The 17,264-nt window shown below is 41.5% G+C and overlaps 1 protein-coding gene across 2 annotated transcripts in view; it reads right to left on the bottom strand.

The window, feature by feature from the left end:
• The window catches only part of adamts2a (ADAM metallopeptidase with thrombospondin type 1 motif, 2a), a 143,296-nt gene that overhangs the window by 77,638 nt on the left and 48,394 nt on the right, over positions 1-17,264 (bottom strand). For both annotated transcript variants that reach the window (XM_039617440.1, XM_039617434.1), the window contains exon 3: positions 3,854-4,028. In XM_039617440.1, coding sequence (XP_039473374.1) covers positions 3,854-4,028 — 175 coding nt within the window. The remainder of the gene's footprint in view (positions 1-3,853; positions 4,029-17,264) is intronic.

Below are 17,264 nucleotides of genomic sequence, written 5' to 3' on the forward strand. Positions count from 1 at the left end.
CTCGCCTCCTGACTGGCACTAGAAAGCATGCCTCTATCACCCCTGTTCTTATTGATTTGCATTGGTTACCCATAAAATATCGCATTGAATTTAAAATATTGTTGCTCACCTTTAAAATTTTAAATAATTTAGCCCCTCGTTATCTTGTCGATCTTCTTAGTCTATATGTCCCTGGGCGAGCCCTCAGGTCTTCAACCCAATTACTCTTGGCTCAGCCTAGATCTAGACTTAAATCTAGGGGTGACCGTGCTTTTGCCCTGGTTGCACCGAATCTGTGGAATAACCTAACCTGCTATCCGTGCGTCAGACTCCGTTTTATCTTTTAAATCCCGTTTAAAAACTCATTTATTCAACATAGCTTTTCCATCTAGTTAGTGTCCCTGTTTTATATTTGGTTCTATTTCTTATTTATGTATTTTATCTTTTAGCTATATCTGTTCTTAGTAACTTTGTTCTTATATTCCCTTCCATTGCTGTATAATTAGTGCCCTTAACCTGATGACATATGTGGTACTTTGTTAATAGTCTTTTATTTATTGTCTTAATTTTCCTGTTTTTATTGTAAAGCACTTTGGTGTACCGTTGGTCTTTTAAACGTGCTATACAAATAAAGTTGTATTGTATTGTATTTGCATCTAAATGTGTTTGAAAATTTAATATGGTTGAAAGTCATTGTCAAACAACATATTAATAGCATTCTTCTGAGTGGTCAAATGACCATGATCAAAGAGCAACACATTGCCAAGGTACACAGACTAATATTACCAGAACAAACATGTTTATAGCATTTATGTACAGCTATGTGTAAATTATGTTTCTCATGTAATCACAGGGTTATTGTGTTGCACGTTGAGCCTCCGGACAGCCAAAGCACCACAGCTGTGCAGTGTTCAACTCCACCGATTAATGAAGTTCAATCAATTTCAGACTAACTTCCTTCTTCTTTTAGTTGCTGCATTGGCTCGCAATAAATTTAAGATGAGATAAGATAAGATGACCTTTATTAGTCCCACAGGTGGGAAATTTGTTTCGTTACAGCAAAAGTGCAAAGTTATGTGGCAGAAATTACAAAACACTGGAATGCAATAAAATAAAATAAAATACTATATACAATAGAATAAAATAGAATACAAATGCTATATACAACTGAGTAAGAAGATACAAAAGTACAACTTTGCCAGAAAAAGAATTGCACATATAGCAGTCTTATTGCACAGGTGTGTGTTTGATCAGCAGCAAAAGTCTTTGTTGTGGAGTCTGACAGCAGTGGGGAGGAAAGACCTGCGAAATCTCTCCGTCCCACACCGTGGGTGCTGCAGCCTGCCACTGAAGGAGCTGCTCAGTGCTGTCAGAGTCTCCTGCATGGGGTGGGAGATGTTGTCCAACAGGGATGACAGCTTAGCCACCATTCTCCTGTCACTCACCACCTCCACTGGGTCCAGAGTGCATCCTAGAACAGAGCTGGCCCTTCGGATCAGCCTGTGCAGTCTTTTCCTGTCCCCGGCAGAGATGTTGCCACCCCAGCAGACCACACCATAAAAGATGGCTGAGGCCACCACAGAGTCATAGAAGGTCTTCAGGAGTGGGCCCTCCACTCCAAACGACCTGAGTCTCCGCAGCAGGTACAGCCTGCTCTGCCCTTTCCTGTAGAGGGCGTCTGAATTATGAGTCCAGTCCAGTTTGTTGTTCAGATGAACACCAAGGTACCTGTAGCTGTCCACAGCCTCAATGTCCATACCTTGGATGTTCAGTGGTTGCAGTGGAGGATGTTTGTGCCTGCGGAAGTCTACCACCAGCTCCTTGGTTTTACTGGCATTGATCTGGAGGTAGTTCAGCTGGCACCAGTCCAAAAAGTCCTGAGTCAGTCCTCTGTACTCCTTGTCGTCCCCATCAGTGATGAGGCCGACTATTGCAGAGTCATCAGAGAACTTCTGCAGGAAGCACTGGGTGGAGTTGTGGGAGAAGTCTGCAGTGTAGATGGTGAAGAGGAACGGAGCCAGAACCGTTCCTGTGGGGTCCCCTGCACTGCAGACGACCCTGTCCGACACACAGCCCTGAGTCCTCACATACTGTGGTCGGTCGGTGAGGTAGTCCAAAATCCAGGTAGTGAGGTGATGGTCCACTCCTGAGTTCTCCAGCTTGTCCTTCAGAACCGAGGGAAGAATGGTGTTGAAGGCACTGGAGAAATCAAAGAACATGATTCTCACAGTGCTCCCAGCGGTCTCCAGGTGAGCAAGGGAACAATGTAGGAGACCACCTCACATCCCTCCCAGGCAGAGAGTTCTGATGTTTGTGGCCTGAGATGGTTCTGAGGCCTCTCCAGACTTCGCCAACGTTGTTTTGCTGAAGCTGGTTCTCCATCTTCTGCCTGTAGCTATCCTTCCCATTCCTTATCAGTCCCCTCAACTCTCTCTGCACCCTTTTCAACTCCTCTTTGTCTTTGGATTTGAAGGCCCTCCTCTTCTGCTTGAGGACAGCTTTAATTTCTGGGGTAATCCAAGGTTTGTTGTTGGAGAAACACCGTACAGTCCTGGTAGGTACGGTGTTATCCACACAGAAATTAACATAGTCAGTAAGGCTGTCGATGTCCTCTCCGTGGTCGTCACAGATCACCTCCCACACAGTCGACTCAAAACAATCCTTAAGAGCCTCCTCGCTCTCCTCCGACCATCTCTGTACTGTGCGGGTGGCTGGTGGCTCCCTGCGCACTAAGGGCTCATACACAGGGACAAGGTGCATCAGGTTGTGATCAGATCTGCCCAGGGGAGGGAGAGGTGATGAACTGTATGCCTCTTCAGCATTGGCATACACTAAGTCCAGTGTTCTATTGTCTCTGGTTGGGCAGGTCACATACTGGGTGAAGGTGGGCAGTGTGGAGTCCAGTGAGACATGATTAAAGTCCCCTGATATTATGAGAAGGGCTCTCGGAGATTATGTTTGCAGTCTGCTGACCACAGAGTGGAGAGAGTCACAGGCTGCATCCGCGTTGGCCGAGGGGGGGACATAAGCTGTTATCGCGATAACATGCGAGAATTCCCTGGGCAGGTAGTACGGACGCATGCTAACGGCTAACAGCTCAATGTCTCTGCAAAATGCAGAGTTGTTCTTTCACAGCGATGTGCCCAGGGTTATATTTATATCATAATATAGAATATTGAGTATTTGACTATATACTCATTTTCCCTTCCTCTAATTCGTGAGCTGACACAACATGGGAAACTTTTATATTTTGCTCGCCAAAATGACATCCATACCTGTTGTTTCAGTTTATTGATTTCATCTGTAGAGTGGAAAATGGAGGCAATCGCGACGAGAAACTGAAGACTTAAGACGCAGCTGTCAATTATTAAGGGAGCCAAGGCAGCGCATAATTCTGTACAGGAACACAGAGGGTGGTACCTCACCAGTCACACATGTGTGTCTCCATATGTTACTCCTTCCTCACTGGAAAATTAGTGCAGTGACAAGAAGATGTGTTTGAGGGTGTGTAGGTGTAATCTTTTTGACAGTGAGGCACGCTCGCACTGTGACTCACTGTCTTTGCACACAATAGGTTGATATGATTATATAACAAGGTGAGCGTTAGGGAAGAGTTTATTTAATGGGAGAACGGCTTGGATTGTGCTTCAGCATGTATTGTTGAGAACATAACCATGGCAAAACTAACACTTGCAAGACTTACCCAGGTTTAAAATTTAGTGTGAATGACCTGCACTTAAGTTGGAATTCAGTGTTACAGAATAACTTCCACGTGTGGCTAGCTCCGATATAAAAAGAGAGGAGAGTGTAGAGCTGAATCGTGCCTGAAGAGCTTCAAAAGTAGAGGACGGTGCGATGGGAACTAGAGACTAACCTCTGGAGTGGTAGTCGGCTGCTGCGCTGCTGATGGGCACTTTCTTAACGGCTGAAGAGCGATAGACGATGTGTGTCCTTCCTCCTCCCCCCTCCTCCTCCTCTTCTATCACTCCATCGCCCCTCTCGACTGGCTCGATAAAAAACTCCTCTCTCTCTGTCTTGATCATACCGGCCTGAAAAAGAAACATGACTCATTATATCATAGTAATACTTATCAGTCGCTAACATGACACCCAGCTTCTCCTCATCCGATATGTGCCTCTCCATCCCTCACCTCCCTGATAGTTTAAAGAAAGAATCGAAGGAGAAGAGAAGGGGAGAGCGGTGATCCCTCCTGGGGCCCCCGCAGAGGTCCAGAGTGACACCTGGCATCTCAAATGGCCAACACAAGAGCAGGAGATGAGACTGTCCCACTCCCATCCTCCGCTAACACATCCTGTCAGGTAATTCCCCACGTCCCTTGTGCACACACTCACACAATACACATCAGCCATGCTCACTGGGAATGTGCATGAGAACAGGGGTGAGGAAGAAGAGGTGGCGGCAAGTAAAGAAGAATACCCACAAAACACACACACACACACACACACAAACACACAAAAAGGGGGTTGCGTACACATACATGGGGAAAACAGGCACTGGGAAAATTGCCCGTCACTCTCTGTTATTCCATCTGTCTGTTTAAGACAACTGGTAATTACCAAGGCAACGCACTGCTGTAGAGGAAAGAGAACACACAGAGAGGATTGCGAGGCTTTTGAGAGGAAGAGAGCAAAAGAAAGAGGGTGATAAATGAAGGGAAAACATTGATACGATCAGCATGTGCCTGTCGGCTTTTCTCTCCGCTCTGACAGGAGAAGGAAAATATGACGAACAAGCTGAAGACAGGAAAGTGAGCTGATGATAGAAAAAAAAACATGCGTTACAGATGAATGAGGAATAAATAGCTGCGTGTGTACTGTACTGCATAGAGATTAGCTGAAGCAGGTGGAGTCAGAAGCCTTACATTGATACCAACACCTCAAATAAAAACAGGCAGTCTATTAAGCTCTAATGTCTGGGGGCGTGGTCAACACGGTCTCTTAAAAAGCAGACCCCAAATGCATGTCCCCCTGCAACACATTGCCAAATTTAAATGCAACGTATGTCAACAACTGTTACACGATAAAGGCTTATTGAGAAAAGAAGGCTTTTAATCCAGTACAAGGGTTTTTAATATGAACAGTTTATATGAAGTGTATTTTAGCAATCTGAGTTCCAAGGTTTTTAGTGAAACTCCTGGACAAGCATGTTATCTTATAATAACCTGTGTGTTTGTTCCATTGCAAAACTCAAGACTCAAGACACATTACAGCCCAGCTGATATAGGATTTGATGATTTTAAAATCTGATATACACCCGAGTCCCTAATATGGTAAATATGAAAGGTTACAAAGGTGGATCAAGATGTCATTAGATCAATGGAATGAGTACATGACTTAAATAATTAGGCTGGCTCTTCAATAAATGCGCCATGCTACCTTTAAAAAATGGTGTTAGTTTGGATTTATATCCAATATAAGATACTGGACCTTGTAGAGGGACCTCCAGATCCCTCAGTCATAACCTAAAATTAAAATAAGCTTTGTCTGTTTATTTGCTTGGTGTGTTTATTTATGTATTTGGAGAAATTCAAAGCATTTCTGTTTTTGCTTGAGTTTTTCTAGGACGTTAGATCATTTTCTTGCGATTTAGTGGACAAACACACATGAATGATGAATTTAGATGATGCGATGTACAGTGTGTTTTTTGCCACTGCGCTGTATGAATACAACTGATTAGACTTCATGCTGTGTGAGAAAAAAGTAAAATAACACATGCACTACATTTGTCATTATTTCTTCTTCTTATTCAGTGCAGGCTTTAAAAAATCCATTTTATTGGCTACATCTGTATCAGTAATGTCTCTATAGTAGAGTACAGGGAGTCTAAATGCATCAAATCTAAAGAAATATGCTTGGTGGAAACAAGTATGCGTAGTAGTTATTGACTTCTCCATCAGAAATGGAGAATGTGAATTTGTATGCTCCTACTATTCCTCAGAGAGGCTGATTTGAAAGGATATTAGCAAAAGTTGCCCCTTAGAAATTAAAAGGTGCTCTTATTCTTGCTCTCTTCAGTTTCTTCCTCTGTCTGCCTCTCTCCTTCACCCTGCCAGTCTGATGCTTTAGTCCCAGAAGGATGTTGACAAGTCACTGACCTGCCTCCCCTTTTCTTTTTTTCTCTTTCTCTTTCCTCGGCTCTCTCTTCTCATCCCTCTATTTTTTCGAGCTGTGGTGCGGCATTCTGATTGGATCTGATGGATCTGCGATGGTGCATGCCTTCCCACTCTAGAATACCAAGCAGTTGGGAGAGGAGAGCCGTGTCAAAGAAAAAAAGATGACATGTAGGACTGGGAGACATGCTTAGATCAATCAGAGCCCGGGTAGTGGGGGTGGAGGGTCAGAGAGAGGAAAATGAGTGTGAACATATAAGAACTGGAGAAAAGCTTTGAGAGAGTGATGTAAATAGACACTATAATAGAATGAACAGTGAAAAGCACCGTCTTTATCTCCTTTAAATCATGGACACCCAAGTCCAAGCCAAGGGGATTATAGGGAGGCTTGTCCAAATGCTTTGTCCGGATGAAGCAAAAGTTCAGATTCAGAGTCATTCAAAGACACAACTGAAAACCATGTTTGTATGTAGGCAACCTCAACTCTGCTCCTTTAGCCACCTTTGATGAAAGTTCTCCTCATAGCAATAATCCTGATGAGCTTCTTGCATGTTTTAATTGTGCTTGTACCAACATAATGGACTCAATTGCTCCTTTAAAACGTAGACGGCAAAAATTTAAAACTCAGCCTTGGCTAAATAAGGTCACTCATGCCGTCAGGCAGGAATGCAGGAAAGCAGAACGAAAATGGAAGAAAGATAAGCTCCACGTTTCTTATCAAGTGTTTAGAGATTGCTTAAATAACTATCAGCGCACCATCAAGGTAGAAAGAGCAAATTATTTCTCCATGATTATTAACAAGAAGTCTGGTAATCCTAAAGTTCTATTCAATACAATCAACTCTGTCCTGCATCCCACCACATCAGTCACATCTGAGACTGCCCCACACACGTCTGAGGATTTTCAAAAATTCTTTACTGAAAAAATTAATGATATCCGAGCACATATCCCGCTCCCATCCCAAGACCCCTCTGAACCACCTACATGTTCATTCCTTTTTTCAGAGTTTAAACCGGTTTCATTATCCCATCTCACTGATATAATAATGCACATGAAACCAACTACGTGCCCCTTGGATATGTTACCTACACCATTTCTCAGAGATGTTCTGAAGACAGTCGGCCCCAACATCCTTGCTATTGTAAATGGCAGTATCTCATATGGAACGGTTCCTGACTTGTTTAAACTAGCTGTTGTCCAGCCGCTTCTAAAAAAACCTGGTTTAGATCCGTCAGTTCTTGGCAATTTTAGACCAATCTCTAAGCTGCCTTTTTTGTCTAAGGTTCTTGAGAAGATTGTCCTCCACCAATTATCCTCATTCTTAGACACGCATAATATTCTGAACAAATATCAGTCTGGTTTCAGGGCCTCCCACAGGACAGAGTCTGCTCTACTGAAGGTGTTCAATGATGTGCTTCTAGCTGCTGATTCTGGAAAAAGTACAGTTATAATCCTTCTAGACCTGAGTGCAGCATTTGACACTGTCGACCACACAATCCTATTAAACCGTCTAAAGACATGTGTCGGCATTCAAGGCTCTGCTCTAAAATGGTTTGCCTCTTACCTAGAGAGCAGAACATATTCTGTGATGCTGGGTAACAAATACTCTTCCCCAGCTACACTCACTTGTGGAATACCTCAGGGCTCTATTCTGGGCCCGGTCTTATTCTCCTTATACATGCTCCCATTAGGCTCCATTTTTCTGAAACACCAGATCTCTTACCACTCTTATGCAGACGATACACAGTTCTACCTCTCTCTAAAACCAGGTGCTGATAGTACACTGCAGAAAGTCTCAGAGTGTCTTAGCGACATACATTGCTGGATGTCTCTGAACCTTCTCAAACTAAATCATGACAAAACCGATATTATAATCTTCGGTAAGCAGGACTCTATTAGTCTCATAAGAAACAATTTGGGCCCATTATCAGCTAATGTACATCCCCATGTAAAAAATCTTGGTTTCATTTTTGATTCCACTCTCAAGCTGGACAAGCAAATAAATTCAGTTGTTCGTGGCAGTTTTTTCCAACTCAGGAGCATTTCTAAACTCAAAAATATCCTGTCATCTAAAGACCTGGAAACTGTTATCCATGCTTTCATATCGTCACGTCTTGACTATTGTAACTCTCTCTATTTAGGCATTTGTCACTCAAGCCTGTCACGCCTGCAACTTGTTCAAAATGCAGCTGCAAGGCTCCTGACGGGTACTAGAAAGAGAGAGAATATCACTCCAGTACTCGCATCTCTACATTGGCTACCAGTTAAACATAGAATCGATTTTAAGGTTTTACTATTTGTTTTTAAAGCTCTCAATGGTTTGGCTCCAGGTTACATTTCAGATCTTCTTAGCCTGCACTTACCCACTCGATCTCTGCGCTCCTCCAGTCAGATGGTTTTATCAGTTCCACGCTCCCAGCTCAAATCTAGAGGTGACAGGGCTTTCTCCATTGCCGCCCCGAGACTCTGGAATAGTCTTCCCCCCTTCATAAAATTCTCTTCATCCTTGGAAGTCTTTAAATCGAATCTCAAGACCTACTTATTTTCCAAGGCTTTCGGATCTCTTTGATATCCTTTTTTATTCTGTCTATTTGGTCTCTTATCTTATTGGATGGTGTGTATATAACGTTATGTTCACATATGTGTGCTTGTGTGTGAATGCGTACAGTTTTTGTATATGTATGTGCATATTTGCATGTACATTATATGCTATATACTCTTACATGTCTTACAATTCTTTTTTAAAATGTTTTCTTTCTATTTTAATTCTTTTATTATATTATCCCTCTGTTCAGCACTTTGGCCGACACTTGATGTCTTTTAAATGTGCTATATAAATAAGGATGACTTGACTTGACTTGACTTGACTTGCTAGCTTCGCTACTCAATTAAGTCTCTCTTATTTGAAATTTCCTTTATTGGTCTTCATGAAAAAATGAGGTGTGTTACTGTTTGTCTCCCTGTAGTGAGAAAAATCAGCTTCAACTATAACACTTGCTATTAGAAACAGAAGCAGCGATTTTCATTTACACAGGGATCATTTTGTGTAACTCCCATGAAAGAAAACAGGAAGAGCAACAGCACATAACTCAGTTTTGTCAATTTCCATAAAACTCACAAATGCTCACAAGAGTAGTTTTTTAAACTTTGTAGTCGTAACCTCTAAAGTCTAATAATTTCAAACCACGCTGCTTTGGCAGTCGTTGCTTTCACGTAAAATCTTTCCCGCTTGAATCACGCCGATACATTTAATGGTGAAAACTGCAAAGATATAAGGACAGATATAGGGAAATGTATCCTTGACCGACACTGCACTACTTTGACTAAAAAGAGTGATTTCTGCTAATTCGATGATCCTTGCAGTGAGTGTTGTGCAATCTGATGGCTCTGCACGACATGTGTGGCATTTGGCTGATGGGTAACTTCAATAATAGTGCACAAAAATGTTGTCTCAGTTTAAAGAACACTGTTTGTAAATGTCTGTATTCCTCTAAAATTATGTAACATCAGAAACACACATTAAAATGATGTCATCTGGTGATCCGTAAAATCTCAAGCTTTCTGCCAAGTGGATATTCAGCTGCTTTTATGAATTTTTTGTCATTTCCTTTGTAATTGCTGTAGCTTAAAAAATCATCGCCCTATAACTAGTTTTGCCTGTTCAGGGACTGCTCTAGGCTCAGCTGCCTTGCTAGCTGCTGTTCTCTTATTACAGTAAATTCATTGTGCTCCTTTGGGTGATGAGCCTCAAGACGTTTTATTAAGTTTGACATGTTAAAATTTAGCTTATTAGCTTCCCTCCCCTCATGAGGCACTTAACTCTAACAGAATCACTCTCTACATTTCATCACCATCTAAAAACCTTTTATAATCTGTATATTAGATCACACACATAAAGCAGCCTTGGGTTTGGGTGAAAAGGTTGGGAATGATCGTGAATTTCACAAGGAGGATTAATGTCTTTTTCATCATATGAATGTAAATATATTCAATTCACTTTATGATAGTTGTATAGGGCTGTGTATAGCTGTAGTCCTGGTAGAGTGCCTGTAGGCTGGGGTTCTCTCAAGTGAACGAGATTAAGACTTCACTTTGGTTCTGATCAACAACCAGTGTAGAGCATTGGGACTTCTTAGGTTCCTTTGATGGGGTATATATATTTTTTACCTGATATAAAAATGTCAAATTGCAAGAAGCAGCATTTACATCCCCTAGTGAACACAACAATGAGACGAGCCCAGGCATGTCTGAGAGCAAGAGCAGTGTGTCAGCCTTTGATGATGTTTTAATACCTAAAAAGGGAGCAACTCCAACAACCAAAGCGCACTACTTCGCAAAATATGTACGAAAATTATTCTGACACAATTTTCACCACTTGAGGCAAAAAGACGCTTTCAAGTAAAAGTAGGCTACAAAAGAGGAGATACTAGGAGCTGGTGATGTGCAACCAAAATGCAAACATATGACTTTAAGTGTTGCTGGAGCACTCGCTAATTACATAGTCAGTGCTTATGCACTGTTGATAGATATAATGCGGTGTCACTAATATTATAGTGAGGGTGTGATGGGAGTGTCTGGCAAAGGCAAACCTTCTGCAAAACTTCAGCAACATTCCAAGGGAGTCTGGATGGGTCATATTCCCCAATATAACTCGAAAAACTAGATCATGGACAGCACAGGTAAAGTTGGCCACCATCCTTAAGAAGCCTTATCAAAATTGGTCAAACCTGTGGGACTCTTCAGAGAACTGACAAGCACCAATGGGCTAAGCAGAATGTGGTTTTGGTGGCTACCAAGGCAAAAGCTGGTGTGATGGGATTTCAGTGTGGTTTGGAACAAGAGTAATTCTGTACAACTGTCAGAAAACTCAGAGGGGTGAAGCAGCTTTTAGGTATAAATGTGTGTGGTGCGGAAAGAGCACAGGGGATATAGCCAGGGAGTGGAAGGAAATATTTTGAGGATCTCCTGAATTCCAATGGCATGCCGTACTTCCATAGAGGAAGCAGAGAACTATCTGAGTTATTCATTAGCTGTTCGGTGGCTGAGGACAGATGAGATCCACCCCAAGTTTGTCAAAGCTCTCGATTTTACAGCGCTATCTTGATTAGCACGCCTCTGCAATATTGTACTGTCTTATTCTGTCTATGTGTAATAGTTTAGATTGCCACATGTTAACGTGAGTTATCTTTTGCATACAGTGTTTTGAATGTAGTCTGCCACAATGGTAGAAAGCTAACTGTCAAAAAACAAGCAGACTGCTGTCATGCTGTCCTTGCTGTTGTTTGACCTCTTTGCAAAGGTCATTGTGTGCACTGTAATTTATTTCAGATTTCTGCAGGAATCTGGATCTGGGGTCTGAGATGGATAGTAACTGATCATCCTGGAAAAATGGACCACATTGTCTTTAAAGGTGAGACATCTGAAATAAATTGCTATAATTTGGAAAAAAAAAACTAATAGAAACAAATAAAAAGTTAAATCCAAAAAAAAGGAAAACTGATTGTTTCTCCAGGTTCACATCTGGTTTAGAGATTAGTTATTACAGAGCCAAGTAAACGCTGTGTTCTGGGAACAGTATTTTCTCAGGGAGAAAGTAAATTGAGAACGGGGTCCTCCAAAGGTTTCCTGCTGTTGTGACTACTTTTGCCAGGTTTGAGTAAGAGATAATCTGGATTCACGGTGGCAAACATGTCTATTGTAGAGATTAGCACATCAGACAGATAAACCTACGCATTTCTAAACACGGGAAACAAGTCCAGTAAAGAAAACCCCAATGAAAAATGGGTGTCATGTCTCGAAATGTGGGGAAGGGAAAACATGGAGACGTGGCTCTGTTATTCATGTTTCCTACTTTCCTACTCAGTTGTATATAGTATTTGTATTTCCTACTCAGTTGTATATAGTATTTGTATTTCTATTTTATTCTATTGTATATAGTATTTTATTTTATTTTATTGTATTTTACTGCATTCCAGTGTTTTCTAATTTCTGCTACATAACTTTGCACTTTTGCTGTAACAAAACAAATTTCCCACCTGTGGGACTAATAAAGGCCATCTTATCTTATCTTATCTTATCTTAAAACATTCCGCATGAGCCATCTAATGGAGCTGGAAGAAATAAAGATGAAACAAAAGAGGCAAAAGCCAAGAAAAAAATTAAAATGAAACATTTTATTGAAATTGAAAATTACCTGAAGGCATTAAATGTGGAGAAATCTGACACAGAGTCCATGGACAGAAGGAAAATTAAGGAAGAAGGCTCAGGAGAACGGTAAAGGGGATACGGATGAAACAGTTAAATCTGACCCTTCCAGTCATTCTCTGACCACAGCCCACCACTGAAGGTTTCACATCGACAAGCCTGAGAAAGCACAACCACCTTCATGTCAGAGCTTTTTCCGATATCCCACCAGACAGTGAGACCCTCCAATTCCTAATCATATGCGTCAGTGGACAGACCCTGCTCGACCTTTGACTCATAACCAAGGAAAAAAAATTCTGGTGAATATCCTACATGAGACATCAGCAGACAACATCATGACTCGGATGATGATGACAATAAGGCGTACAGGGAGGCCATAACAGCCCCGTGTAAGGTCAGACATCATGTCATCTTGACAATCTCCTCAGAAAATGGACAAAGAGCTCTGCATAGCAGCCCTAACCATGTACCAGTCTAGCCAAGCAACAGCCTTTGTGCCAGAACCCCTGACAGCAACCATGTATAAAGCTCCTGCTTGATGCGTGCTATCTTTAACAATCAGTAAGCGATGGGACGATATGACCCAGACATGTGTTTCAAGTGCTATCAGAAAGGACATTGGGCTACTGACTGCCTTAGCAGGGACAACACTGAGAGACATGCAACTACTCTGAGTGAGCTGATGGTTGCAGTAGACGGTGCTACACCTACAACACACACAGGTGATAGCATACACCCTATGCTCACGCTTAGTAACACGCGCTATTCCCTACCAAACCAAAAGCTTCCAACTCCTCCACAGGTTAGTGGCACCTATGTCTCCTCTGTTAGAGGGTGAAGAGAAGTGGTAAGAAAAAATTTATGTGTAATGATGAATGAAGGAAATTTAAACATTTTTGCTGTCTGCCTGATGCCATGATATAATGTGTTGTTCGGGTATTTGAACCCCTGAAGGCCTCACTGTAATTAAACTTGAAGGGTTTGAGCCTGACCCTCACATTTTCAGGCCTGATCAGCTTTAATCAATAGAAGCTGTCAGGTGGTAACATAAGTGACCTACTTTTGGTAGAAGCTGGGAAATGTACACCACATACACCAAGGTACTGTAGCTTTATTTTTAAAGCCACAGTACCTTGTATTACTTTAACACTTTATTTTTAAGGTGTTAAAATAATACAACAATAACAAAGACAAAAACATGATCAAACAAGGCAAAACATAAGGAAAAAAATAAAATTAATAATAAATAACATAGTATATTAAAAAATGAGTATAAAAAAGAATTGATTTATTTAATCTAACCCCTTTCTCATTATTTAATAACGAATAATAATCGCTCTCTCTTTTTTCCCCATTAATATAGTTAGCTAAAACCAAACTGAAAAAGCAAAAGCAAAACTGAAAAGAACAATCACTTCTAGAAAGTAATTGAAACTAAACTGAAGCGTAAAATTTTGATTCTTTGCACTGAACCTCATGTGTCTCTATAGAGATCGATAGTGACTTCAAGAAACAATGCTACAGAGAATTTATGACCACTCACTTGTTCAGGTCAAAACATAAATGTGCATTTAACAAACACATAGTTTAACATGTTTGATGTATCAAATATGCTCCTCAAGTATCATTTAAAGCATGACAGAGACAGATAGGAAGCTTTTGGCCCCTCACTCTGTTTTGGTCAAATATAGTGAACTTTCACTTGGCGTGGCAGACATCGCTTTCAAGTGCTGCAGTGTTTTAAATGATGCTGTGTTGCTACCTGTTGCAGGGGAAGGGGAAAACGACTCAACCTGATATGTCAGTGTCTTGGATATCTTGTTTGGGAGGCCCCTTAGAGATGGACTGGGTCCCACCGACCGCTGTGAAAGTGGGATATTGCAAATCTTCATCTTCTGTGCTATCCCAAATTCACAGACAGATGAAGGATGGCCTCCCCACCTTAACCTGACAAACAACAAGAGCAGACAGTTCACATACTTCTGCAATACTACAGAAAGCTTAAACACAGTGCCTCTGAAATAGGCGTCTGAGACTGTCGTCCTTGGATTCCCTTTTCAAGAAGAGAGTAGAGTCCACACGTGGGTTGGTTTAGCTTTCGGGAGGAACAATAAAGAGTTTTATTAATCATGGAACACCAAACCGATGCTTTAAGTCGAGTACACACTGGAAGTGATTTGCAGCAATGTGGCGAATAAAGATCATAGAAAGTGAATCATATTTGGCAACTTCAACAGACTATGGGTAAAATAACTGCTGGCCTCGCAAAGTGAGTGTGACCCATGCTAAACTTTCAGTAAATGACCTAAGAGACAACCAATGAGACTGAAGAATACAGTTACTTGAGATATGACCTTGTAGGAAATATATTAGAGGGTCACCTAGGCAACTGGAGCTTCAGTGTGTACATGGCTTTAGCCTTCAAGCTTATTTCGTGAGCTTATTCAAAGCTAAAGTCTCTCTTGGTTGGTTTGGGAACACTTTTAAGTCTCCCAGAAGGGCTGGAGGAGGTCTCTGGGGAAAAGGAGGTCTAGACTGCTACTGTAGTCTGGAACCTGGATCTCAGTGAGCAGGAGAGAAAGTAGATGAGGAGCCACAACCAAGATTAGATCTTCTTAGTATAATGATCGTAGCCTTAAGTATGCAAATATGCCTGTATACACCCAATCTCCTCTTTAACTGGTGGGCGAATCTCAAAGGAACTTTACACAAACATCGTCATGCATACAGTGATCATGAACATGTATTCTAAATCCCAGTTCGACTGATTTTCATATTTATCATCGCCCTGTGAATGCATCCATTTGCATTTGTTTGTCATGTCATGTTTAGTGTATGTCACCCATAAGTAACTTCATGGTCACCAAAATTTGTATCCACACTCAAAATGATGCCAAAATTATACTTTTTTTTTAAAAGAGTGAAACAAATGCAGCTTAAACTTAGCTTAAACAACCGCCAGTCAATTGCAATTCTAATGAACTATCAAGCAATAAAGCATTAGCACATAGAATGCGCCACATATTCACTTCTGGCTCACACTCAAACAATCATTCATGTTCACAACTCAGCAAACTGTGCTGTATATAATGGGTTTTCATTACTCTCACGACAACTGAGACAGTGACACTAACCACAACCCGCCCTCTGAGACCCTGATGTCCATCTGAAGAAGCCAAATGTGGATCCTAAACACTGAGTCTCAGTTTACATCTGGGGGATATTTGAAACCACACTGAGCTCTATTTGAAGATGTGAAGGTAGTAACTTGAGTCCAGGGTAAGTGTCATGAGGAGGACATGAGACAGTAGAGTAGCAGAAAAGCAGTGTTGGAGTGGAGGAGCGGATGTTGTGGTGAGGATCAAAGTCACACCCGGTTGGGGCCCTCCAGCTCAGTCCAGTGGCAGTCAGTGTGTGTGTATGCGTATGTTTGATCTGCTGTCACTATGTGTGTATGTGTGCGTGTGTTTGATCTGATTCATAACCCTGCTACTGCTGGCTTACTTCACACACAGTTGCACACATGCATCCACAGGCAGGCGGAGCAGGCACAGTCACACAAACCCAAACACACATCTTTGCACAAATATAGCTTTGATAGTGACTCACTCTCACTGTGTAACCCTCCATTCATTCACCCTTTGAGTCATGAGATAATCAGTGTCATACAATAGTCAAGCTGATTTGGAAAATTAGAGACACTTCAGAGAGACAGATTAAGAGGACACGTCATCGCAAACATTAATACTGTTTTAATTACTCGCATCAGCAGCAAATTATAGCTTTTGGCTAAGAGAAAACAAGCTCTGAAAAAAATAAAGATTTGTATTGTGGACTATAAATATGGCTCTGGAAAAAAATGTAAATTTATATAACTCAAACCTAGCGTTGAGTGACGCTAAATATAAAGGAAACTGGAAAAATGTACCGCTTGACTCTCACTGGGGAGAGATGGAGAGCGAAAGCAGCAGAAAACTTCAGATTAGGGCAGATTCATTAAGTGAATTAAACTGTTTTCTTAATGTTGTCAGGAGTGAGGTGTTTTCCCAATTATGTTAATCCGGGATATGGAAGCAGGATGAGGAGAAAAAATCCGACACAGCAGAAAAAAACATGAATCTAAACACATTAAACGCATAAAGAGAGTCAGGCCTTGTTGTACTTAAACTTTCTGAAAGCTTTTCTACCTCAGCTCCCACACACTCATAGGCTGACCGAGTTTGTTTGTGTGTGTGTGTGTGTGTGTGTGTGTGTGTGTGTGTGTGTGTGTGTGTGTCTGTGTGGTGTGAGCCAGATGCCAGTGTGATTTAAGCCAGAGAGGACTTAGTGACGCTGCCTCATCCCTGTCACCCTGCTCAGCTCATTACATAGAGTGGTCTCTAAAAATGGCCACTAAAAACAGAAGAAAAAAACCTGCAAGCACTCACCTACACACACTCTGTCTCTCTCTCTCTCTCACACACACACACACACACACGCACGCACACACACATCGCAGCTCTGTCCCAGTCGCCCTTATATGTCTTCCTTCTCCACCTCATTTCTAAATTGTTCATTTTTGACCTACATTTCAGATCACCCTGTGTCAGCTAAACACACACTTCTTTATACTATCCCTATGTTTCTCCCCACACACACAGTAGGGGTCATTTCAGGTTTTAAATTTTCACTCAGGCCAACACAAATCAAAGATCTACAAACACAAATTGTAGAAAACAAATTGAAAAAAAAAAGTAAAAAAGCAAAAATCAAGCAGTCAAAGGACGAGGATGAGACACGAGTAAACAGGAAAAGCCCTCTGTGAGTCCCCTACAACACCACTCTGGGGCTTTACTCTTCCCCAGTGATGCACTTACGGAATTTTCTGTTTCTGGCCAATCAGTTCTCTTTCCTGTGTCCCCTTCCCCCTTTTTTACTTCTGCTATTGCATCTGCAATGATTTGAAACAGTT

This window comes from Oreochromis aureus, linkage group 2, assembly GCF_013358895.1.
Source record: "Oreochromis aureus strain Israel breed Guangdong linkage group 2, ZZ_aureus, whole genome shotgun sequence".
Taxonomy (NCBI): domain Eukaryota; kingdom Metazoa; phylum Chordata; class Actinopteri; order Cichliformes; family Cichlidae; genus Oreochromis; species Oreochromis aureus.